This window comes from Lemur catta, chromosome 25 (genome assembly GCF_020740605.2).
Source record: "Lemur catta isolate mLemCat1 chromosome 25, mLemCat1.pri, whole genome shotgun sequence".
NCBI lineage: Eukaryota > Metazoa > Chordata > Mammalia > Primates > Lemuridae > Lemur > Lemur catta.
Window position 1 is genome coordinate 9,633,047 of NC_059152.1, and position 27,625 is coordinate 9,660,671.

At 39.7% G+C, this 27,625-nt stretch overlaps 1 protein-coding gene across 3 annotated transcripts in view; it reads right to left on the reverse strand.

Annotated features, from left to right (window-relative positions):
- The window catches only part of ERO1B (endoplasmic reticulum oxidoreductase 1 beta), a 61,237-nt gene extending 34,089 nt beyond the window's left edge, over nucleotides 1-27,148 (reverse strand). Inside the window, exons 1-3 of one of the 3 annotated variants that reach the window (XM_045537256.1) lie at nucleotides 26,874-27,144; nucleotides 17,005-17,124; nucleotides 1,009-1,092 (exon numbers count right to left, since the gene is read on the reverse strand). In XM_045537256.1, coding sequence (XP_045393212.1) covers nucleotides 1,009-1,092; nucleotides 17,005-17,124; nucleotides 26,874-26,972 — 303 coding nt within the window. In that variant the 5' untranslated portion in view covers nucleotides 26,973-27,144. Of the gene's footprint in view, nucleotides 1-1,008; nucleotides 1,093-17,004; nucleotides 17,125-26,873 lie in introns of all 3 variants that reach the window. The other 2 variants (XM_045537257.1, XM_045537258.1) reach the window with 2 other exon arrangements.
- Between the last annotated feature and the right edge of the window lie 477 nt (nucleotides 27,149-27,625).

The following is a 27,625-nucleotide window of genomic DNA, read 5'->3' on the forward strand; positions in this document are numbered from 1 at the left end:
CACTTTTTCCATAAACTTTCTTACCACAGAAAAGAAAGCTTTTAAAAGCTCAAAATTATTTGAAAAATATTATGCATAATTTTAATTTTTGCTCTCAGATGACATTTAGAGTTTAGAAAATTTTAGATTACTAGAAGGCAAGAGTCAAATTTTTGGCCCATATGATTAACCTAGGGTTTACCAAAGAAAGAACTGTGCATAGGTCTGATGTTCTTTTCCATAAAACCAATAATTAGTGCTAGGGTTTAATAAACAAATCTGAATTATTACAATTGATCAAATATAACTTTAAACAAAAATATATTTTTACTCTTAAAGGAAAATAAAGATAATAAATTTTTAAAGAATTTTCCCTTTAGGAGGGACACTGGTCCAGATGTTGTTTTCCTATTTTTAAGGGCAGAAAACTAGACAAACAGATTTGGTAAAAAAAGAAGTAAAATGAAAACATAGCTTACAACCAATTACTATTGAGAAGAATATAATTAATTATGCTAGATGTCAAAAATCAAAGTCTAAAATGTAGCATTCTCTTGGTAATAGGCACATTCTTTTTTAAAATGTAAATGTAACAAGGCCAAGTGAAAATCTAATTCCAAGCCTGACATTTGCCCACTTTACTCACTCTAATTCCCACTCTGAATTTAAAGTTTAGGTCCAGTAGCTTTTTGTTTTTGTTTTTTTTTTGCCTATGAAACAAGATGCAGATTCAGTAAAGCATGACATAAAAGTCCAGTGTAGATCCAGGCCTCTGATTTTTCTTTCTTTTTAGAATCAGACTATCTTTCCACATCCAATCACCAACATTGCTGGATACAAGTGTCTTCAAACCCATTTTGATGGCAAGTATAGATTCCTCAAGAACCTGGTTATAAAGGGGAGGGCTGAGAGCATATGAATTTGTTGTCAAGTCCAAATCCATTGACATTAACCTAAAATAAAAGAGGTTATGCTTATCTGAAAGTACAAGAGAAAGCAAGCTTTTCCCTTTTATTTATTTATTTATACCTCTGGACAGGGCTCCACGTGACAGTCTTTTATTGAACAGTGGCCATCTTCTGCCCAGAAAGGGCATGGCCGCTTCAGATTAACCTTGAGAGAAAGAATAAATTAATGTTAGTAAACATGTATTATAGTTATAGAATGCTTTCAAAGTGTCACTGTACAGAGCACCAGCGACATGGTGGTAAATAAGAAGGAAAAGTTTCCTATCCTTGTGGCACCTATACAGTTCAGAATTTAAGATGACTGCAGCTTTTTAGACACCCACATATAATATTAATTTTTAAAATAATGGCTATTAGTCCTCTGACACTTGAAAAAAGAAAGTTTAAGCTCACTGCTCATCTGAAGAACACTGGAAAGCATTTTAGAACTACTTTAATGTCTTCCAACCCCCGAATATTACCTCATCAATCCGTGTTCACTCATGTATCCATTCACATAACAAGTATATACTGAGCATCCACTAGGTGTCAGGCACTGTGCTAGGGGAATTCTCCAGGGGAATAAAGAGGCAGAAAAAGAGCTCCCTCCTTACCTCCCAGAATTTACAATCTATTGGAGGAAGCAGAAATTAAATATTTGTATGCTTATTTACTTACAAGTGTGCTAACTACTATACAGAAAAATCCAGTTTTGTAATAGTTAGGCTGGTAGAATGGAGGCCTCTGAAGAGGTAATATTTTAGGATGGATGAAAGTTGGAGGAAGTGTGCATTTAGAAAGAGCCTGGACAGTTCTGGGAACTGAAAAACACCAGTCTGGCTGATGTTTAGTATAGAAAGGGGAGGGTGGCAAGGAATGAGGGTATAGGTAGGCAAGGGACAGATCATGTGGGACATTTTAACCAAGGTAAAATGGAATTTCATATTCTAAACATTACGGGAAGACAGCGATTCAATAGGAGTTGCAGATGGATTGCCCATGCCAAAAATCAGGGTTTTATTCTGTTTCTTCCTTTTTCCTATTCCTCTTCAAACAATTCATTGTCCACTTCTCCCAGCCCTCCATTGTCACCACTTATCTCTTGCCTGAACTACTGCAACTGTCTCTACTGTCTATTCCTAACACAGCAACCACAGTTATCTCCTTAAAACAAATAAGATCATATCAATCCCTGCTCAAAACCTTCCTGTGGCTTCCCGTTACCATTAGAGTAAATCCAAATTCCACAAGGCCCTTCACAACCTGGCCTCTTGCCCCCTCTCTGACCTCCTCTCCCACGCTCCTCCAGCCGCGCTGGCCTTCCTGCTGGGAGCACACCACGCTCCCTGTGTGTCAAGGCCGTTACACTGGCTGCTCTCTTTGCTCGTCCTGTTGCTCCTCCAGACCTTCTGAGGGCTCAGTCCTTCCCCTCACTCAGCTCTCTCTCATACACCACCTCAGCAGAGAGAACCGTCTGACCAGGCTCTCTAGAGTAGCGCTCAGTATGCAATCTCTACCCCAGTATACTGTTTTACATTCTTTTACGGTACTTATCACTACATGAATATCATTTACTTATTTATTGTCTGCACCCTCCATTGTAAGGACTGGAATTTTGCCAGAATCCCCAGTGCCTAGAAGAGTGCCCAGGATACACAGCAGACACCTCAATGAGTATGCATTATGTGAAGCAAACAGTATCTACATTATAGAGGAAGAAGCAAAAATAGGTAGAGAGAATTGGCAACACAGAGAGGTTATCAGCTCTGACTTTGGTAATAAGTAAAATATATATGACTAGAAGTGTTTTAGAGAAAGACTTCTAGACAGAGGGGGCAGGATATTCAAAGACAAACTTAAAATAGTCCCCAACTTGTAGTCCCCAAGCATGGCATGTTTGGGGACTACAAGTTCTCAGCCTGGACACCTCCCTTAAGCATGTGACCTATATATCCAACTGTCTCCTAGACATTTCCATGGGGCATTTAAAGGCACCTCAAATTTAGTATTTCCAAAGCTGTGCTCCTCCTCCTAGTCATTCTCACCATCTTAGCAAACAGCAACTCCATTATTCTAGTTCCTAGTGACAAAATCCTTGACGCCTCTTTTTCTCACCCCACATACAACACCTCTGAAAATCTGGTCAGTTCTATCTTCAGAAAATACTCAGAATGCAGAGTGATGTCAGCAACATGGCAGAATAGGCTTGTAACTATCCTTCCTCCCACAGCCACACCAAGTAAACACCTACACATGGATCAATTCTCTCCAAGAGAAAGGCAGAATCCAATTGAAAGACTCCCACACACTCAATGTCTGAGAAAATATCCACATCAAAAGTGGTAGAAAAAGAGGAGAAAGGCTGGGTGCAGCGGCTCAGATGTGTAATCCCAGCACTGTGGGAGGCCAAGGCGGGAGGATTGCTGTGGCCAGGAGTTTGAAACCAGCCTGGGGGGAACGTAGCAAGACCCTGTGTCTACAAAAAATTTTTTTAAAAATTAGCTAGGCATGGTGGTGTGTGTCTGTAGTCCTAGCTACTGGGGAGACTGAGGCAGGAGGATCATTCAAGCTCAAGCATTTGAGGCTGCAGTGATCTCTGATCATGCCACTGTACTCCAGCCTGGATGATAGTGAGACCTTGTGTCTTTAAAAAAAAGTACAGATACATTCACACCAATCCCACCCTAAGTACAGGGCCTTAGGATGGCCTTACTATAGAGAAGGAAACACCAACTCCCAGCTTCTTCCCAAGGGGTAAGGGAGGGGATTATACCACATATATTAGTGCTGAACTTGATTTAAGAGTTTGGCTCTTAAATCACAGTGTTTGAGGAAGGGCAGGAACAGGACATTGGAATCAGAGAATTTCCCTTAAGAATAAAAACAAACGGGATTCTGAACCATGCAAGCACTCCCAGTAGCTGTGGCCTCCGGGATTAGCCCAGCTTCCACCTTCTCCCTGGAAAGGGTTTGGCCACAGGCTTGTTGCAGCTCCCAGTCAAGCCATTACCTGGGAGCCTATGAAGCAATAAAGAATAAACCTACTCCAGCCTAAATGGGAGGGACAGCACTCCACACGCCTCTTCCCCTGGCCTGCTCTAGCGATAATCCCGGCCACGCACTCTCTCCACGGAAAGACACTGGAGGCCTTTGCCAGCAAGAACAGCAGGGATGGCATTCCCACGCTCTCTTTCCTGGCTAGCTCCTGAGCTAAATTTCTGCATCTGTCATTCGAAGAAGGCAGGGAGAACTCTCTGTGACTGGACAGGGTACGGGGCACTCCCTGTGACTTCTTCCCTGGCCTCAATGTAACTTTAGACCAGAAGACTCCCCCAGCAAGGAGCATCTGAGACTTCTTGCTTGAACAAGAGAGTGGGCACTCCCTGTACCTCCTTGCCTGGCTTGTTCCAGCAATAATCCCAGCCCTGAAGTCTCTCCCTGGAAAGAGGCCAGGGTCCTCTGCTAGCAAGAACAGAAGGGACTGCTCTCCCCACGCCTTCTTCCTTAGCTTGCTCTAGATAAATTCCTACAATCTCTCACTGGAAGGAAGTGGGGGACCTCTCCATGCCTAAAAGGGAAAGTGGGCACTCCCTGCGCCTTCCTCCTGCCTTGCTGCAGTGACGACTCCAGACCAGAAGTCTTCCCCTGCTAGAAATGGGTGAGACTAGGAGAGTGGGTACTCCCCACGCCTTCTTCCCTGCGGGCTCCAGCAATAATTACAGATCTGCAGATTCTTCCTGGAAATTGTTGAGCACATCAAGCACCCCAACTTGTATAGCCTTCACCCAAGGGACTGGTTTCTAAATCAACTACCTCTGGGAGTTGATGGAGCTCTGCACTCCTGAGTCTCCTAGAGCACAGAGAACAAAAAGGTGACTTTTAAACTTACAGATGTTCAGCAGTTATCACCCCCAGGTTAAAAGTCAGAAGTCAAATCCAGAGTACAGGTATCTGCCTCAGACCTCTCCCTGGTGTAGGGCAGAACAAATGGGAGATAAACTCTGGCTCTCAGCTTCTCTGCAAGGAAAGAAGAAACTAGAATACACAGGTATCACTCCAATCTCTCTAGTTGCATCCCAAGGGACTGGCTTCTATCCTGCCTCTCTCAAGGCAATAGCATGACTTGACACTAATTTCTTAGGGGCCAATAAGAACAAAGACAGCGAGTTAGACAAGCACAAAGAGTTTAAACGCACCTAGAATCCTGACCAAGCTGATTGGAGAGAAACATCTCCTACACAAGACTAGTCTAACAAGACTAGGGAAGGTGGTTCTTTAATATGCAGAAACAGAAAGTTGAGGAAAATGACAAAACAACAAGTTCCCCAAAGAAAAGAACAAGATAAATCTCCAGAAGCCAACCCTTATGAAATGGGGATATGTGATTTACCTGCCAGGGTATTCAAACGGACAGTCATAAAGAGATGCTCACGGAGGTAAAGAGGGCAATGCATGAACAAACTGAGAACTTCAACAAAGAGATAGAAAATATTAAAAAGTACCAAACAGAAATCACTGAACTGAAGAAACAATAACTGAACTCAAAAATTCACTAGAGGGGTTCAAAAGCAGACTAGATCAAGCAGAAGAAAGGATTAGCAAACTTGAAGACAGGTCATTGGAAATCATCTTGAGGAGCAAAAAAAAAAAAGAGTGAAGACAGCCTGAGAAACATATAAGACGCCATCAAATGGAATAATGCACATATTTATTTATTACCGGAGTACCAGAAGGAGAAGAGAGAAAGAAAGGGGCAAAGAAACATATTCAAAGAAATAATGGCAGAAACTTCCCAAGTTTGGGGAAGGAAACAAAAATCCAGACCCAGGAAACTCAAGGGAAACCTAACAGAATGAATACAAACAGACTCACACCAAGAGTCATTATACTCCAGTTTTCAAAAGTTAGTGACAAAAAGATAATATTGAAAGCTACAAGGGAAAAGCGACTTGTTACATAATACAAGGGGCTTCCCTTAGACTATAGGTGGATTTTTCAATCCCACAGCCAGAAGGGAATGAGATGATATATTTAAAAATCTGAAAGAAAAAAACTGCCAAACAAGAATACTATATGCCAGCCATCCTGTCCTTCAAAAATGAAGGGGAAATAAAAACTTTCTCAGCCAAACATGCTGAGGAGATTTATCACTAGACTTGCCTTACAAGAAATACTAAAATGAATTGTTCAAGCTTAAGGAAAAGGTTGGTAACTAGCAACATGAAAATATAAAACTCACTAGTAAAAGCAAGTACACAGTCAAACTCAGAACACTACTAATACTGTAATGATAGTATAAATGTCAATTACATCACTAGTATGAAAGTTTAAAAGACAAAATTATTAAAAACTATAACTACAATAATTTGTAAAGAGACACAAACTATAAAAGATACAAAACATGTCATCAAAACAAAATTGCAGGGGGAGGGGAGTAAAAGAATAAAGTTCGTGCACATTATCAAAGTTAAGTCATTATCAGCTTAAAATAGTCTGTTACTAGTATAAGATATTTTATGTGCATTTCACAGTAACCACAAATTGAAAACCCTTAGTAGATACACAAAAAAGGAAAAGAAATGATTCAAAGCATAGCACTATAGAAAATCATCAAAGGAAGATAGTACCACAAAGGAAGATAGCAAGAGAGGAAGAGAAGAGCAAAAGAATTACAAATTAACCAGTAAACAATTAACAAAATGGCAAGAGTCCTTACCAATCAATAATTATTTTAAATGTAAATGGATTAAATTCTCTAATCAAAAGACATCAGGTGGCTAAATGGATTAAAAAACAAGACCTAACTATACGCTACCTATAAGAGACTAGCTTCACCTCTAAAGTACACACATAGACTGAAAGGGAAGGGATGAAAAGATATTCCACATAAATGGAAACTAAAAAAAGAGCAGGGGTAGCTGTACTTACATCAGACAAAGTAGACTTTTAGTCAAAAAATGCAAAAAGAGATAAAAGATCATTTTGTAATGATAAAGGGGTCAATTCATTTAGAAGTTAGAAACTACAAATATATATGTAAGCAACTTCGTAGCACCTAAATATTAATATATAAAGCAAATATGAATAGATTTGAAAGGAGAGATAAGACCGCAATACAATAATAGTAGGAGACATTAATACCCCACTTTCAACATTAGATCATCTACACAGAAAAACCAATGAGGAAACATTGGACTTGAACTACACTTTAGACCAAATGGACCTAACAGATATTTACAGAATATTCTATACAATGGCAACATATTCTTCTCAAGTACACATGGAACATTCTGCAAGACAGATCATATGTTAGGCCACAAAACAAGTCTTAACAAATTTAAAAACACTGAAATCATATCAAGTATCTTTTCTGACCACAATAGCATGGAACTAGAAATCAATAACAACCAACAGAATCTTGGAAAACTCATAAATATGTGGAAATTAAACACCATGCTCCTCAACAAGGGGTCAAAGAAGAAATTAAAATAGGAATTTAAAAATATCTCCAGACTAATGAAAATGGAAACACAACATACCAAAACTTATGGGATGCAGCAAAAGCAGTACTGAAAGAGAAGTTTATAGCAGTAAACACCTACATCAAAAAAGAAAGATCTCAATCAACCTAATTGTAAACCTCCATGAACTAGAAAAAGGCAGAAGGAAGGAAATAACAAAGATTAAAGCAGAAATAAACAAAATAAAGACACAAAAATAAAAAAGATCAATGAAAAGTTTTTTAAAAGAAAAACAAAATCAACAAACCTTAAGTGCACACTAACAAAGAAAAAAAGATTGAAACAAAATCAGAAATAAAAGAGGAGATATTACAACTGATACCAAACAAATACAAAGGATCATAAGAGACTACTAAGAACAAGTATGCACCAACAAATTGGATAACTTAGAGAAAAAAATGAGTTCCTAGAAACATGCAACCTAACAAGCCTGAATCAGGAAGAAATTGAAAGTCTGAATAGACCAATAAAAAGCAAGGAGAATGAATCAGTAATAAAAAGTCTCCCATCAAAGAAAAGACCAGGACCTGATAGCTTCACTGCTGAATTCTACTGAACATGTAAAGAACTAATACCAATCCTTCTCAAACTCTTTCAAAAAATTGAAGAGGAAATACTTCCAAACTCATTTTATAAGGCCTGCATTACCCCAATACCCAAACTAGACAACTTCACTACAAAAAAAAAAAGAAAAGAAACTACAGGCCAATATCCCTGATGAACAGACACAAAAATCCTCAACAAACAAAATACCCACAAACCAAATTTAACAACATATTTAAAAAGATCATTCACCATGATCGAATGGAGTTTATCAAGGGATGCAAAGATGGTTCAACATATGTAAATCAATAAATATGACATACCATATTAATAAAATAAAGGATAAAAGCCATGATCATCTCAACAGATATAGCAAAAGCATTTGACAAAATTCAACATCCACTCATGATTTTAAAAAAACTCCCCCGAAATGGGCATAAAAAGGAATGTAACTCAACACAATAAAGGTTATACACAACAAACCCACAGCTAATGTCATACTCAGAGGCAAAAGTTAAAAGCTTTTCCTCTAAGATCAGAAAGACAAGGATGCCACTCTCGCCACTTCTATTCAACACCAAAAGCTTTACTACTCAGCTATAAGAAACAAGGGTGATATGGCACCTCTTGTATTTTCCTGGATACAGCTGTAACCCATTCTACTAAGTGAAGTATCCCAAGAATGGAAAAATAAGCATTACATGTACTCACCATCAAACTGGTTTCACTGATCATCATCTAAGAGCACAATTAGGAATAACATTAATCGGGTATTAGGCAGATGTGGGGCACAGAGGGCATAGGTGGATACATACATAATGAGTGTGATGCGCACCGTATAGGGGATGGACATGCTTGAAGCTCTGACTCTGGGGGTGGATGGCAAGGGCAATATATGTAACCTAAACTTTTGTACCCGCATAATATGCTGAAATAAAAAAAAAAAACAGAAAGACAAAGATGCCACTCTCGTCATTTCTATTCAACATAGTACTGAAGTCCTAGTCAGAGTAATTAAGAAAGAAAAGGCATCCATACAGGAAAAGAAGTGAAATTGTCTCTATTGCTGACATGATCTTACATTATATATAGAAAACCCTAAAGATTCCATCAAAAAACTATTAGAACCGATAAACAAATTCAGTAAAGTTGCAAGTTACAAAATCAACATATAAAAATCAGTAGCATTTTTATACACTAACAAAGAACTATCTGAAAAAGGAATGAAGAAAAATCATATTTACAGCAGCATCCAAAAAAATAAAATACTTAGGAATAAACTTAACCAAAGAGGTGAAAGATCTGTAGACTAAACACTGCTGAAAAAAATTGAAGAACACACAACGGTAAAGATACCCCATGTTCAGGAATTAGAAGAATTAATATTATTAAAATATCATACTACCCAAAGCAATCTACAGATTCAATGTAATTCCTATCGAAATTACAATGTCATTTTTAACAGAAATTTTAAAACATCCTAAAATTCCCATGGAACCAGAAAAGACCCTGAATGGCAAAAAGAACAAAACTGAAGGTATCACACTCCCTGATTTCAAAATATTTACAAAGCTATTGTAATCCAAACAGCATAGAACTGGCATAAAAACAAACACCAGCCAATGGAACAAGATAGGAAGCCCAGGCGTAAACCCAAGTATTTAAGGTCAATTGATTTTTGTCAAAAGTGCCAAGAATACACAATGGGGAAAGGACCAGATACAAAATCAACTCAAAATGGATTACAGACTTAAATGTAAGGCCTGAAATTATAAAGCTACTAGAAGAAAACACAGAGGAAAAGCTACATGACATTGGTTTCGGCAATGATTTCTTGTATAGGACTCCAAAAGCACAAACACCAACAGCAAAAATAGACACATGGGATTGCATCCAACCAAAAAGCTTCTGCACAGTAAAGGAAACAATCAAAGGAGTAAAGAGACAATCCATGGACTGGGAAAAAATATTTGCAAACCTTACATCTGATAAGGCGCTAATATCCAAAATATATAAAGAACTCAACTCAATAGCAATAAAACAAATAACCTGATTTAAAAATGGGCAAAGGATCTGAACAGACATTTCTCAAAAGAAAGAAGAATGACCAACAGGTATATGAAAAACTGGTCAGCATCTCTAATCATCAGCAAAATGCAAATTAAAACCACAATGAAGTATCACCTCACACCTGTTAAAATGGCTATTATCAAAAAGATGGATGATAACAAGTGTTGGCTAGGATGTGGAGAAAGGAAACCCCTTGTAAACTGTTGGTGAGAATGTAAATTAGTATAGCCAATTTTGAAAAAAGTATGAAGGTTCCCCAAAAAACTAAAAATAGAATTGCCTTATGATCCAGCAATCCCATTTCTGGGTATCCAAAGGAATTGAAGTCAGTATGGTGAAAAAATATCTGTGTTCCCATGTTCATTTCAGCATTATTCACAATAGCCAAGATATGGAAGCAACCTAAGTGTCCAGCAGCAGATGAAAAGATAAAAAAAATGTGATATATATACATAATGTAATACTATAGAGCCTTAAAAAAGAAATTCTGTCATCTGCAACATGGATGGAACTGAAGCACATTATGCTAAATGAAATCAGCTAGGCACAGAAAGAAATACTGTATGGTTTCACTTATACGTGGAATCTAAAAAGTCTGTCTCACAGCAACAGCAGAAAAGTGGTTATCAACGGCTGGGGTGGGGAAAGAGAAGATGTTGATCAAAGGGTACAATGTCACAGTTAGACTGAAGGAATAAGTTTTGGTGATCTATTTCACAGCGTGGTGACCACAGTTAATAAAAATGTATTGTATATTTCAAAATTGCTAAAAGTTTTTTAATGTTATCACCACAAAAAATGATAAAGTTGGTGGATATGTTAATTCACTTGAGTAAATCTTTCTACAATGTAAACATAGATCAAAACATCCCATAAACATATACATTTTTCTTAAAAAAAGAAAATATTCAGAATTTAATACTTCACCAGTTCCATTGTTACCACTGTGGTCCAAGCCATCAGCTTCTCTCTCTTAGATTATTCTCATTGCCTTTTAATAGTTTCCCTACCTAGCCCTTACACCCATACAGTTTCTTTTTCTTCTTCTTTTTTTTTTTTTTGAGACAGATACTCACTTTGTTGCCCGGGCTAGAGTGAGTGCAGTGGCGTCAGCCTAGCTCACAGCAACTGCAAACTCCTGGGTTCAAGCGATCCTCCTGCCTCAGCCTCCTGAGCACCTGGGACTACAGGCACAAGCCACCATAACCAGCTAACTGTTTGTTTCTATTTTTACTTGACTGGTTAATTTTTTTTTTCTATTTTTAGTAGAGACAGGGTCTCTCGCTCTTGCTCAGGCTGGTCTCGAATTCCTGACATCAAGTGATCCTCCCACCTCGGCCTCCCAGAGTTCTAGGATTACAGGTGTGGACCACCGCACCTGGCCTCATACAGTTTATTTTCAACATGACCACCAGAGTGATCCTTTTAAAAATGCTCAAAATCCTCTCGCTCATCTCATGATGGCTAATAATGCCTTACATGATCTGGTCCCCCTGCCCTCCTCCCCTCGTTCACTGACCTCTTTGTTGTTCCTCAAGTACATGAGCACACTATAATCTCAGGGCCTTTGTCCTTGCTGTTCCTTCTGTCTAGAATGCTCTTTCCCCAGATATCCACATAGCTTGCTTTCTCACCTGCTTTAGGTCTTCATCAAATGGTACCTTCTCAGTTCGCTGTTTTAAGCAGCTAAATTTTAAGCTAATTTGTTACGCAACAATAAATAACTAATACATGCTATAAGCAGTGGACTGTGGTACACTGTAACATGCTGCTCAGATCACCCTTCGGGAATGAAGGGGCTATAATTACTCCAGCTTTGGAAATGTTGCAGGCAGACTACCTCAGCTGAAGAAAGCCATCTTACCCGAGATTGTACCTCCCCTTTCCTATGGTAGCTTTTACCCAATGTCTAATTGATGTAAGGATATAAAGGCCTACAGCTCTACCCCAAATGGGAACAACTAACTCTGAAGGGTTATTCCATCTTAGGAATTCCCCACAGGGTCACCTGAGGTTTCCACTGAGGCTGCATCACAGCTTGACTTCTCCCTCTGCCCAATCATGATTTCCTTTCTTTTTCCTTCCCCAAATTGTTGGTCCCAAGTGTAGTCTCTAATTAAGCTCCTGCACACTAATCACTATCTCAGAATCTGCTTCCCAGGGAACCTAACCTGTGACAGCTTATCCAGGAAAAAGACAAAAACATGTTGGTATTTTTATTAGGATCACATCAAATAATGTATTAAGTTGGTGAGAATTAACATCTTTATGCTACAAATGGTATCTTTCCATTTGCTCAAGTCTACTTTTGTATCTTTCAGGAGTGTTTTGAAGCTTTCCTCCTTCAGGTTTTACATATTTCTTGATACATTTATTCCTATACATTTTATCTTTTTCATTGCTAAAGTAAATGGGCTTTTCTTTTCCATTATATCTTCTAGCTGGTTCTTATTTGCATTAATGAAGATATTTATGTTTTGCATATTAAGTTTATAGCCTGCTTTCTTAATGCATATTTTATTGTTTATGTTCATTTTATTATTGATTCTTTTGAGTTTAGGTATGCTCTTTTAATTTATAAACAGAAATAATTTTCCTTATTATTTTTAAATTTTTATGCCTCTACTGGTTTTCCTTATATGACTGCACTGGCTAACATAGTCAATAGTCACTGAGATATTGGGTATCCTTGTCTTGGTTCCTAACCTGAGAATTCCTTTAGTGTTTCCCCATATGTAAGATGCCGGCTATGGTGATGTTAAGATAGAAATCATCATGCTAGGAAAGTATACATCATTCTTATTTATTGAATTGTTTAAAAATCAAGAGTGTATGTTGAATTTTGTTGAAGATCTAAAAGAATCACCCTTGTATTCCTGAAATAAAATCTACTTGGTCATGATATATATTTTTTTAATATGCTCAAAATTTAGGCATCATCCTTGATTTCACTTCTACTCTCACACTTTACACTCAATCCATCAGAAAAGCTTGTTGGTGTTACCTTTTGTATATAATCACAATTTGATCATTTTTCACCTCATCCAATTCTAGCACTCTATTCCAAATCAGTATCATCTTTATCTGAACTGCTGCAATAGCCTTCTAAATGGTTTCTCTATTTCCTGTCTCATACCCTTACAGTCTATTTTGCACAAAAATCCCTTCAATAGTTCTTATCGTGCTTTTTTTCCACCACCACCACCACCCCCGCCCCCACCCCGGCCCCCCACGCTGCTGTTGGGAGAGAGGAAGGTTCGCAAAAACCCGTCAGTTATGCCAGTAGGACAGCAGCTGAGCCTGTGCACCCACCTGTAGCTGGGCTCTTGGAGGTGCAGCAAAGCCTATGAGTTTTGAAGGTGTATAAAGGTCACTGTGACAAATGTTTTCCAAAAACTTATAGAAGATGGCAGGGAAAAAACTAGGACCACCACATGTATTGAGCATACAGGTTGCAGATGAATGTCCTTCAGGTGTGGTTTTTAAAAGTACTACTTCTCGCCTCAAGTGTGGCATGCAACATTTTGGAAGAAGGAAGGAAGACTGTTCAAGAAAACAGATGAACAGAAGCAAGTGATGAAAATGAATGTTTTACTTAATGTCGTTTATTAACATCATAATAAATTAGGTAGAAAATAAAAAAATAGTTTCCTGGCCGGGCGCGGTGGCTCATGCCTATAATCCTAGCCCTCTGGGAGGCCCAGGTGGGTGGATCCTTTGAGCTCAGGAGTTTGAGACCAGCCTGAGCAAGAGCGAGACTCTGCCTCTACTAAAAAATAGAAATCAGTTGGACAACTAAAAATATATATATTAAAAAAAAATTAGCCAGGCATGGTGGCGCATGCCTATAGTCCCAGCTACTTGGGAGGCTGAGGCAGGAGGATTGCTTGAGCCCAGGAGTTTGAGGTTGCTGTGAGCTAGGCTGATGCCATGGCACTCTAGCCCAGGCAACAGAGTGAGACTCTGTCTCAAAAAAAAAAAAAAAAAAAAAGTTTCTTATTGTGCTTAGCATAAAATCTAACATCCTCAATAAAGCCCTATTTTTGAAAATCTGGCCCCTACCTATCTCTCCAACTCTCCCTTTCATTCACTTTCTTCCAGCTACACTAGCTTTCTGCCTACTCCTCAAACATGCTAAGCTTATTCCCTGTGTGAGACCTTTCTTTATACTTGCTGTTCTACTCCCTTCCCTGGAATGTTCTTTTCCCAAATCTTGTAATGGCCATTCTTTCACATTAGGTAGGTTTTTGCTCAAATGTCACATTAGTATAAATACCTCTCTTTCTTGCTTTAAAATAGGGGTACCTCCTTCTCCTACCCCCAACCCCCATTACTCCTTATCTCCTACTTTGATATTTTTCCCTATAGAATTTACCTTTGTTGTTTACTTGTTTAATGTGTCCCTAATCAAAATAAAAGCTTTCTTCATCATATTCACTACTGTATCCACAGTACCTAGACTAGTATCTGGCACACAGTGATCTATTCAATAAATACTTGGTGAATAAAGGAATAGAATGGATAGTACAAAAGAGAAGTTACAAATACCAGCTTCAGCAACCAACTGTCCAGCTGCACAAGAGCAGACTACTGCTTCTATCTATATTTCCTTGCTTCCTGAATCATGAGTACGTATGTGTGTGTTTAAAATTAACCTCTTCTCTTAGCTTTCTTTTTTTGCCACTATTCTATGTATACTGGGAGTGATAAAATTTCCTTCTTATTTATTTTATAGGTTGACTAAAGGAACTAAAAGAAGAAGACATATCACCCAAATATCCTGGACTTGGAGCTAAATGCATTAACTAGATCATGGGATTATCTTCCTCAGGGAAAGATATGAGTCTGTTTTGGGTACATATGGAATAATTTCACTGTGTTGGTTAGAACATTTTAAAACTGCATGTATTAACATAAGAGGAAGCAAAAATTCTATGTTGAGTAGCCAAGGGCCACATTATTATTTTTGTCTATCCAACTTCCGTTTTTCCTTCTTCTGTAACAGTCCCTTAATTTCCTTTTGAGAAGCAAGGACTCCACTTTTATTCATGAAAATGGGACTGTCTACCAAGGTGTCATTCCCTCTTTTGTCAAGGGATCACACGACACTACCTAGAACTAGTAAGACCCTCTCCTCCAGAAATCTGACTCTTGTATAAACTGTTATAAAAATATAGGGAAATGGTTAATTTGATCCAAAATTTTGGTGGTGCCTTAAAAAGAATGGCCATTAGGTTCCAGCTCTAGTTTCTTTTCTGAAGTATGCTTCCTCAGGTTATCTTTCAATTTTGTGAGCTATTCTATATCTTTTCTTAATAAAACTTCTGTTTTCTTTGTTAGCCAACAAAAGTTCCCTACCTAGCTGGGCCTGGTGGTGCACACCTGTAGTCCCAATTACTCAGGAGGCTGAGGCAGGAAGATCACTTGAGCCCAGGAGTTTAAGGCTGCGGTGAGCTATCACTGCACCACTGTACTCCAGCCTGGGCAACAGAGTGAGACCCCATCTCTTAAAAAAATAAAATGCCTTACCTAGGATACTTAAACCATTATTTCTTCACTTGAAAGATGTGGATAATCCTGACAAAACTTTGATGTGAAGATTAAATGAGAAATTCATGCAAATATCTGAGTACTTCTATTGACTAGGCCTTGTAGATATAGAAATAGAAGATACAATCCCAGAAGAAAGGAGTGAAAGAGTTGGGAGCCATGAAAATATTGAATTGAGATGTCCCAAAAGTTACCATACATAGGAAAAATGGGAAATTGTAGCTAAATGTATCTTTACTTACAAAATATCACAAAATTTTACAAAATTTCCTTTGTATGGAGACTTTTGGGACACCCTGTAATAGTAGAAAGGAAGGAGAAAGCAGCTACACGTGCATACAAGATTTATAGATTTAGTGGTGGGAATTTAAAGAAGCATTTGTCTTTTTTGTATATAAAATGCCTAAAATAATATATCCTCAGTAGTTTGTTTAGGTATAGATTACTCTTTGAAATAAATTCATGAAATATGCATTCCTAAAAGATTCTGTGTAGAGAAGAAATATTCACTTTTTGAATATTCTTGGTGCTGATGGGAAAAGGGGATGAGTTCCCAAATCTTTAATTCTCTCATCTGTTATCTTTCTGCACAACTTAAAACTGCTAAGATACCAGATTTTTTTATTCTCAAAAATATTTAAAGAACTAAGATAGCCTGTACAGAATCAGGATAAAAGAAAATCATGCTCAATTTTTATAATAAAGTAAACATTAAAATCTAAGAAATTATAAAGCAATTAAATACTGAGAGCAAGAACACAGGCAAAGCAGCTTTTAAAATGCTGTTCTAAAATTTTAAATATTGTTATTTTGAATATTGCCTTATTGTCATATTTAAAGACTACTGCTACCTTTAAACTATCAGTGGTTATTTTGTAAAGGTCTAAGGTAGACTATTATTAGATTTAATAACCAATTCTGCAATATTACTATAGGTAGTGTTCCACTTGGAGCCTCAGCCTGGTTTGCTAGCCCTCGCAGAGAGCTACTAAACAAATGTCTGCTGCTGTGGTACTGTGTACTGCTAATAATGCTAGCACACTGCCAGCAGCACAACTCGAAGCCTGGTTGGGTGTGTCCAGATGGCAGAACCTACTATACACGGCTGACAAAATAAGTCCCTGGCATTTTCAGGTTCTATATGGGGAGGAGTCTCTGTCTCAAAACCCAAACTGAAAGATGAGGAATTCTAACATAGGAAGGAGTTCATATTCTTAGTGTTTAAAAAGACTAGCAGGTTTTCATTACAATACTTAATACATTCAAATGATAAAAGCTATACATACTGTGCTGAGAGGAGTTGAAATGGGTTTTCAAAAGGATGATAAAAGTCACATCTGCAGACAGCTACATAGAAATCTTTTCTGTAACAGAATAAAAAATTATAACCTTACCTTGTAATAACGGAAATAGTCCCGCTCTTGCAATTTTTTTATTTTGGGGAAGATTTTGTAGGTATTGAAGTTGTCGATGCTGTCAATATCACACAAGCAATCATCCAGAACTCCAGCAACCTAGAATGCATGTATAAAATTTGAAATGTGTAAATTACTGATGTTTCAACCTTAACAAATCTATTAGATAAAAAGATAATTTATTCATTCAAGTTAACCAAGTGTTTGCTGATTAAGATATATAACATTAAAACAGTCACTTACTTTTCACTATGGTCAATGAAATACAAAATAGAAAGATCAGATATACTCATTCTGAATAACTAAACTTTCTTGTTTAGTGTTCAAAAAGAAATATAATCAGTTCTTTCCTCTGCTCCACATAAATGAAATCCAAGGAAACAATGGAACATTCAAGCAATCTGTTCCCAAACTAACCCTGAAGTCACAGACTGTAACAATACACTCATTGCTGTAGTAACCCATACCTTTCATATTTCCTTTAGGCTGTCATTCATGGAACACTTATGCGATGGGTGTGGTGCTAAGATTTTTATGTTATCTCAGTTACTCTTTAAAAGTATTCTTTGAATAAGGTATTATTATCTTTATATTACATATAAGCAAATTAAGGTTTAGCAACCTTAAAATAATTTTTCCAAAATAGAAATGGAACTTATTCCCAAATCAGACTTTCAAATCCATGCTATTATCCAGTACTCAGGGTATACATTAATTCAAGAAGAGAAATTGATATTTACAAAGTAAATTCAGAGTCCAAAGATTCCATAAAACATTCCTCGGCTAAATTACAAACGGGACTCATTGACTGATATGTGTAACTTGGATTTATCTTCCAGGAATTACTCTGAGTGAAAAAAGCCAATCCCAAAAGGTTACATACTATCTGATTACATTTATAGAACTTTTTTTTTTAACTTCAGGATATTATGGGGGTACAAACATTTTGGTTACATGTTATGACTTTGCCTCACCCAAGCCAGGATTGGAGGTGTGCCCTTTCCCCATACAATGCTGACCGCGTCCATTAGTTGTGAGTTTTCAATGAAAATATTTTAGAAATGGAGAACAGATTACTGATTGCCAGGGATTAGACTAGGATAGGGGATGGGAGCTGGAGTGGGAAAGGGTGGTAGGAAGGAGGTAGTGTGATTATAAAAGGGCAACAGTAGGGATCCTTGTGGTGTGATGAAACTGTACAGTATCTTAACTCTGGTGGTGAATATGTGAACCTACACGTTATAAAATTGTACAGAACTAATACGTACACACACAAATGAAACAAATAAACTGGCAGAACCTGAATAAGATCAGTAGATTCTATCAATGTCAATATCCTAGTTATAATACTACACTGTATGTTTGTTTACAAGATGTTACACATTGGGATAAATAAAAGGTACATGGGCGATTTCTCTGTATTATTTCTTGCAACTGCATATGAAGCTACAACTATCCCAATTTAAATTTTTAACTAAAAACAAAAACGGGGCTGAGCCTGTTAAAGGTTATCCATGTAGTCCATAGGAGAAATATATGCAAGCAATGATCAGAAAATGGAAACCAGTCTTTACCAGCTATTTCTTTCTCGTTCTTTCTCCCTAGAATTATAAATGTGTCCTCAAACTCCCTACAACATAGAGTTTGAGCTATATTACCCTGAGATAAAGAAGAGGGAATCAGCCGGGCACGGTGGCTCATGCCTGTAAACTTAGCACTCTGGGAGGCCGAGGCGGGTGGATGGCTCGAGGTCAGGAGTTCGAGACCAGCCTGAGCAAGAGTGAGATCCTGTCTCTACTAAAAATAGAAATAAATTATCTGGACAACTAAAAATATATATTAAAAAATTAGCTGGGCATGGTGGCACATGCCTGTAGTCCCAGCTACTCGGGAGGCTGAGGCAGAAGGATCGCTTAAGGCCAGGAGTTTGAGGCTGCTGTGAGCTAGGCTGCCGCCACAGCACTCACTCTAGCCTGGGCAACATAAGCGAGACTCTGTCTCAAAAAAAAAAAAAAAAAAAAAGAAGAGGGAATCATTATCAAGAATTCTAGCTCTGGAATTCTACATGCTTTGCTGTCTCACTTACCAGGATCCCATGACTAACTCCCAAATTTCATCCCATTGTTCTCACTACCTACAAGACTTCAAATTCTAGCCCCCTAAATAAGAATAGAGGAAAAAAATACAAACCGAAAAACTTTCTAGGTTTTTTTTAAAAGTAATTTAAAAGATTGCTCTTTCTTATGACTTTTAGTTTATAAACCACCATGTTTTATTACTTTAAAATATTTTAATTGTGGTATGGGATGGGTTAAGGTACACAAAATTACCATGTGCATATTTGTAACTTTTAAAAGACTACCAAAACAAAAATCTGTTTATCACCAAAATTTTAAAAATATACTGCCAGTATCCTTTAAATCCCTCCTTAATTACATCTATCTCCTTCTCCCTACAGGTAAAAACAAATTTTATTTTAGTTATTAATTTTACTTGTCTTTGTAATGCATCCCTAAACAATATACTTAAGAGTTTTCCCCGTTTTTGAACTTTAATATAAATTAAATGTAATGTGTGAATTCTTCTATAATGTACTTCTTTTGCTAACACTTTATTTTGGCATCTATGATGAGGTTTGCAGTAGTTCATTCATTTTCCCTGTTATATTTCATGATATAAAAATATCACAGTTTATTCATTTTATTGTTGATCCATACAGCAGGCAGAATACCACCCCCAAAGTTGTCCATACCCCAATCCCTGAAGCCTGTGAATACATTATTTTTACATGGCAAAAGGGACTTGAAAGATGTGGTTAAATTAAGGATCTTGAGATGGGATGACAATACTGGATTACGCAGGTGGGACAAATGTAGTTACAATGTTCCCCGTAAGAGGGAGACAGGAGGGTCAGAGTCAGAGACAAAGACTGGAAGATGGTATACTGTTGGCTTTGAAGATGCAGAAAGATACCGCAAGCCAAAGATCATGGAAAACTCTAGAAGCTTGGAAAAAGCTTGGAAAAAGGAGACTCCAGAGAAAATGGAACCTTGCTGATACCTTGATTTTTACTCTGTAAAACCCATTTTCAGACTTCTGACTCCTAGAACTCCAAGGTAATAAATCTATGTTCTTTTATGTCACTAAGTTTGTGGTAACTTATTATAGCAGCAATGGGATATTAATACAATCCATATTTAGATTGTTTTCAGATTTGGCTAAACAACAATGCTACACAAACATTTTTGTACATATATCCCGATATACATGTACAAGAGTTTCTCCAGGTTATATGCTTAGGAATGGAATTGCTATAAGTACATGTTCAGCTTCATTAGGGAATGGCAGGCTAATTTCCAAAACATTTGTACCAATTTACTATCCTACCAACAATGGATGAGAGTTACTGTCAAGCCATATTCTTATTAATATTTAATATTAATCTATGCTTTCATTTTTGCCAATCTAGTAAGCATGAAAGGATATCTCATTTTTTTTATTGCATTAATAAGGTACAATGTTCACATGTTTCATAAGACATTTGTATTTCTTGTGTGAACTGTATCTTTTGTTCATTTTTCTACTGGATTATCTTTTTCATACTAATCTGTAGAAATTAATACTGTTTCCTCCTTATTCTGTTATAGTCTTCTACAACTCCAATTAGACATTAGACCTTCTTATTCCATTCTCCATGTATCTTAAGTTCTCGTTAATATTTATTATCCTGTTGTCTTTTTAGATTTAATTCTGAATAATTTATTTGCACTTATCTTCCATTCATTCAAAATATTTATTGAGGCCTAACATGAGCTTTGCACTGTTCTAAATGATGGAAATGTAGAATGAGAAGAAAAAAAGAAAAATCTCTGCCCTCAAAGAGTTTATGTTCTCATAAGGAAAAGGGAGGGAAAAAATGAACGGACAAAGTATAAAGTGTTAGATGGTAATAAAGCGATATAGAAGAAAGCTAGGGAATGGAAACAGATTGCAGAATTGGGGCTGCTACCATTTAAAATGGGATAGTTCTGGAAGCTCTCACTGAAATTTTAGCAAACCTTGAAGGAGAAAAAGTAGCAAGACATGTGGATATCTGGGGGAAAAGCATTCCAGGCATTAGTGAGGCAGTAAGTTTGCCCTATGCAATAGGCAAGAAGGAAAGAATTAGAAGACCGTAGTAAGATTTTAGCTTTTACTAAATCTGGGATGTTTTCTCACACCAACCAATTCTCCAACTCTCAGAGACCAAATGGGTATCCAACAATTCAATTCTGACACTATCCAGAATTAGCGTACACTCACAAGGGCTGAGAACCACAAGATGGCCCCAACTTCAGACGCCAATCTTAAGTTTTGGGCCACTCATTCTTCTGGTCAGCTATTACAAAGGCCTGAGGAATGTATCTGCCATGTTTGAGAACAACAGGGAGGCCAGTTTGGCTAGCATTTGTATAAGGGAGAAAAGATCATGGGAAAAGCAGATTGGGGGAGGGGGAGATCAAAAATTTGGTTTCTGATATATAAAGTTTGAGATACCTAAGAATCACCAAAGTAGAAACGTTGGGGAAAAAGTTGGATACATGGATCTAGAGCTAAGAACCCCAGTCTGGAGACTCAGACTGAGAGTCAGCTGTATAGGTGGTATTTAAAGCCAAGAGAATAGATTGAAATAACCAAGATAGAGAGAGAAAAGAGAACAAGATTTGAACCCTGAGGCTCAAATGATTAGCAATTAAGGGTAGAGGATGAACAAAGGATACTAAGAAAGACTGGCCCAACAAATAGGAAGAAAACCAGAGTAGTTTAGTTATCCTGGAAGTCAAAATAAAAAAGTACTTCAAGGAGAGTGAGTGATGAGCTGGGAAAAAATGCTGCCAATAGGTAAAGCTAAGGTTTAAGAAATAACCACTGGGAGACCAGCCCGAGCAAGAGTGAGACATCCCCCCACTCCCCATCTATACTAAAAATAGAAAAATTAGATGGGCATCATGGCACACACCTGTAATCCCAGCTACTTGGGAGGCTGAGGCAGGAGGATTGCTTGAGCCCAGGAGTCTGAGGTTGCAGTGAGCTACAATGACACCACTGTACCATTGTATTCTACCCAGGGCAACAGAGTGAGACTGTCTCCAGAAAAAAAAAAAAAAAAAAGGAACTAACCAGGACATGAGTGACCTTGCAAGAACAGTTGCAGAGGAATAGTAGGGGCAAAAGTCTGATTGGAATAGGCTGAACAGAGAATAAATATAATTCTTTTGAGTAGTTTTTCTAGAGAAGGAACAGCAAAAATGGGGCAGAGACAAAAGGAATGTGTGGGTCAAGAAAGAATCTTAAAATAGCAGAATTAACAGCATGTTTTATCATGACAGGAAAGTCCACTGGAGAAGGAAAAACTGATGATCCAAGAGAGAAAGAGAACATTGCTGGAGCTATGGCCTTGAGTGGGAAAGAAGGAATGGGACCTAATATACAAGCGGAGGGAGTTGCCTTTGATAAGAATACAAACAGGTCATCTACGGTAACCAAGGCAAAATATGTCGGTACAGACACTAGTGAACGGACAGATGTGAATTATTCTATGGAACTTCTCTTCTGATTTCTCCAATTTTGGTAGCGAGGAACGAATCTGAGAGTGAGGATAGAAGAGGCGGTGATGGTGATTAAGGAGAAAGAAAAATTTCAGACATGAAATGGTTGTCTAATAATCATTTATTAAGCTGTATATAATCAGCTATTTTATCTCCATTGAGTTTTTAATTTCATTTCCAGAACTTCTGTTTCATTATTTTTTAATACTTTTGGCCATTCTTTAAAATTTCTTGTTCCCTTTTCATACTTTCAAGTTTCTCTTTTTTAAACACATTAAACATAATATTATCTATCTGATAATTTCAGAATCTGAAGTCATTACATGTCTGTTTCTAATATCTGATTCATGGTGTCCTGTTTCCTTGGGTGTCTTGTGATGTTTTACTGCTAGCTGTTTATTATTCTTGGCACTTTATCTTTGAGAATTCTTTTTTTTTTTTTTGAGACAGAGTCTCACTTTGTTGCCCAGGCTAGAGTGAGTGCCATGGCGTCAGCCTAGCTCACAGCAACCTCAAACTCCTGGGCTCAAGCGATCCTCCTGCCTCAGCCTCCCGAGTAGCTGGGACTACAGACATGCACCACCATGCCCGGCTAATTTTTTCTATATATATTTTTTAGTTGGCCAGATAATTTCTTTCTATTTTTAGTAGAGATGGGGTCTCGCTCTTGCTCAGGCTGGTTTCGAACTCCTGAGCTCAAACAATCCACCCGCATTGGCCTCCCAGAGTGCTAGGATTACAGGCGTGAGCCACCGCGCCCGGCCTATCTTTGAGAATTCTTTAACCTTTGACTTAAAAATAAATTCCTCCAGAGGGAATGGATACTTGCTTTTACCAGTAACCTGGGGCATAGAAATCTGGAACTGCTATAAATTAAATTTTTCCAGCACGAGTAGTGTGAATTTGGCTTGCAAAATTCACAGCCCTATGTAAGGGCTGGCTCATGGTTACAAATTCCCAAGGGAGTTTTTTTTTCCCCCCTCCCTCTCCTAGCAAGTTTCCTTATATTCCCCTTACTCACAGTGGGATTCATATCCCACTTACTCTCACATTGAGGATCTAGCTGTTTGGAGTTCAGGCTTTATGGTAATATCTCCTATTAGTTTCCCCCTGTTGCACAGAAACAGACGTTATTTCTTGCCCACTCCACCCCATGCAGGTGTTAAAGCAGAAACTTAAGGTCTTCAGTAACGGACTGGCACAGCACTATTAGAGTCCCAACTTTCTGGCTTTTCATTTGTTGGGGGGATCTGTGTATTACTTGATTTCATGCCACCTCACAAATGCATTTAGAAGAATTTAATATATAGCTGACTAAAATTAGTTTTTATAGGAAGATTGTTATATCACCTGTATGCACTATGCCTAAAGTTCCTAGACCTTCACCCAACTACAAAGCATATTCTCACTTCATTCATAAGAAAATGGGGCATGAGACATAGAAATGCATATCATTTTATGCGCTCAAAAATATTTTTCTGCTTTTCTTACAACATATATTCAAAACACCTGTTTTAAATGACTTTGATTTCTTGTGAATAGAGATATTTTCCAAAAATTATAATTCTCCCCTTTCTCTTTACTGTTTTTCTACCAATTTATTATATGTAAGAAGTGAAAGAACTGGCTGAGTTCCATTTTTGCTTTTCCTGGTATCCTTCTGCTTTGCTATACTACAGACAAACAAATATACTAACATACCCTATAGACCAGAAGGGGACCATATTAAGTCTCCAGTTTAATGTCACTCACTTAACAAGTCATTTAAGCTTTCTGAACAGTTACCTCAATGACCCCACTTCTAAGAGATGTATCAAATAAAATGAGATACCGTATATTTACACAGGTTGCAGATTAAAGCACTATCTAAAAAATGATCAAACACTGTAGCAAAAAGTACCACTGAAAACAAAAACCAAATATATTGACTTTTTTTTGGTTTTTTGTGGCAGTCTCGCTCTGTTGCCCAGGCTAGAGTGCGGTGGCATCAGCCTAGCTCACAGCAACCTCAAACTCCTGGGCTCAAGCTATCCTCCTGCCTCAGCCTCCCAAGTAGTTGGGACTACAGGCATGCGCCACCATGCTTGGCTAATTTTTTCTATATATTTTTAGTTGTCCAGATAATTTCTTCCTTTTTTTTTTTTTTTTTTTTAAGTAGAGATGGGGTCTCGCTCTTGCTCAGGCTGGTCTCGAACTCCTGAGCTCGATCCACCCGCCTCGGCCTCCCAAAGTGCTAGGATTGATTACAGGTGTGAGCTACCGCACCTGGCCCAAATATATTCACTTTTGAAGACGGTTTGGCACAATGCTACTTTCAATATGCACGAATCTTTAACTGTTGAACTATATATATTCATTTGAATATAATGAAATTAAAAGTACAGATGCAATTATAAAACATTAATTACACATAATTAGTGGTAGATGAAGAAATCTAAAATTAACCTTCTAGATTGGTGATAAAGTATACAATTAACATATGCTACATAAAAAGGGAAAATGAGAAGTCCCATTTTAGAAAAATATCTAAACATAAATTCCACTCAAAAACAAACACCCAACTAGTAATTAGAAAATAATTTTGCCAAAGACAATTTAGAAAATTTACTTTTTGCAAGTTTGTCCAGATTTCCACTATTTATTTCAGTGTTATCCAAGTGGGGTCCAAGAGGTAGTCCCAAGGATAACAGCATTACAGTCACTGACTTTCAAGACCTGTTTAAAACGCTGACTCCTGGCCGGGCGCGGTGGCTCACGCCTGCAATCCCAGCACTCTGGGAGGCCGAGGCGGGAGGATTGTTTGAACTCTGGAGTTTGAGACCAGCCTGAGCAAGAGTGAGACCCCGTCTCTACTAAAAATAGAAAGAAATGACCTGGACAGCTAAAAATACAGAGAGAAAAAATTAGCCAGGCATGGTGACACATGTCTGTAGTCCCAGCTACTCGGGAGGCTGAGGCAGGAGGATGGCTTGAGCCCAGGACTTTGAGGTTGCTGTGAGCTAGGCTGACGCCACGACACTCACTCTAGCCCAGGCAACAGAGTGAGACTCTGTCTTGGGGGGAAAAAAAAAAAAAACAAAACCAAAATGCTGACTCCTGGCTCACTTTCCAGGTGCACTCAATCAGTACATCAGGAGGTGGGGCCAGAGAAATCTGCATTTTAATATGTTCTCCAGTATCAAACGTTTTCCTCTTTTATTTTTATGAAATCATTCATTTAAACATATTCAAACATGGTTACAAACGGAATACTCAGGCCTTTGGGGATTTAGCGGAGGGCGCCATAAAACCATGAAAAAAGCGTCTCAATAAATTCAAGAAAACATGTTTACGCGATTACACTCACAGTTCCCTTCGATTTTTCTTAGATGAGCATTAACTGCTTCAGATGACACCTCCCCTCATTATCAGGCCACCTGAGACACGTGCGTGTGTCTTACCAGGGCTGCCACTTAGCAGCAGGTGCAGACACGACGCAGCAGCACCTGGCGATCTGTTCAAATGCTCCGATTCTATTTAACAAAAAAAGCAGCAAACGCTTCTCCTAAGGCAAAAGGCTCCGGTCAGCTAACCCTCGGATTTCCAGCATGTTGAAAACACTTCTGTAACATGCGCTTCCCAAAGACACCCCCAAACTCAGCCAGCACCTCACTACTGGCAGAGCCAGAGCTTCCACCCCCTGGCCAGGAGGCGACACGCAGACCCCGGCCCTCCTACCTGGGGAAGCTGCACAAGCCCAGGAATCCCTAAGTCCCGAAGTTCAAGGAAGTTGAGCCTTGTCCCCCCTCAACCCACTCGGCTGCGGCGGGGCCTGGGGGTCTGCAGAGAAGGCCACCCCCCCCCGGCCTCCCCCCCCCCCCGCGTTAACTCTTGCAGGGAGGGACGTCCCCGTTTGCACCCGCGCTCTCTTCGCAGGACCGCCGGGTTTTCAGCCCGGTCCCCTCTCCCGCCACACTCCCGGCCGCTGAAAACATCAGAAAAACGAAAACAGCTCCCGGGACCGTCACCATCTTCCCCTCAAGACTGCCATTACCCCCGCGCGTCGCCGTCCCCGCACACCGCAGGCGGGTCGCAGACGTTCCCTGCCGTTGACCGACCGTCAGGTCTCTGCCCGCCCCCCCAGATTCTCCGATCGTCGGAAAAACCACCTCAGGTCCGGCCCGGCCCGGCCCGGCCCTCTCCGCGCCCCCGCCGCTTGCCCGTTCGCAGCGGCCGCCGGCGTCCGGCCGGGGTTCCCCGCCCGCCATCGCTCGGGCTCACCTGGGCCCCGACCGCGCTCAGGAGGAAGCTCAGCGCCACCAGCAGCGGCACCGCGGCCGCCGCCCCCTGCGCGCCCTCCCGGCGGACCCCCGGGCTCATGCTGGCCCCTCCCGCAGCCGCGGCCGGCCGGGGCCCTCGGGGCCGGGGAACGGCGGGCGGCCCAGGCGACGACGCGAGGGGACGGTTCCCGCCGGCCGAGCGACTCCAGGGTCAGAGGTCCGCACGCCGGCCGGGAGGCAGCAGGACGCGCTCCCAGACGCCCGGCAGCTGCAAGTGAAGCCGGAAAGCCGAGCGCCCCCGCTTCATCCCCCAGGCGGCCCCGCCCCCGACCGCCTCGGCCCCGCGGCCACGCCCCCGAGCGCGGGGCCTTGTGGGAGTTGTGGTCCCGGGCGGCCGCCCGAGCGCCGCGGCCGGAAGGCGGAGCCGGCGGCCGAGCAATCCCGGGGACTACAGCTGAGGGGGCCGCTCCGCCTCCCCGGGGCCCTCGGCGGCCAATGAGGCCGGACCACGCGGGCCTCCAAAACACCGGGAGGGGCGGGCGGGGAACCGGGGCGCCCTCTTCCCCGATCTGGCCAGCTGTCGCCGCGCCCCGGGCGGTTGCTCGGGGAAACCGGGCTAGGAGCCTCTCTGCGGTGACTGTGCGGTCCCCGAGCGCGCTGTGGCTCCCGGACACCTCGGCCTCCAGGCTCCAGGGTCTCGCCCAGTACGAACGCAAGTCAGGAACCAGCAGCTCGGCATCTTTGACTTTCGAC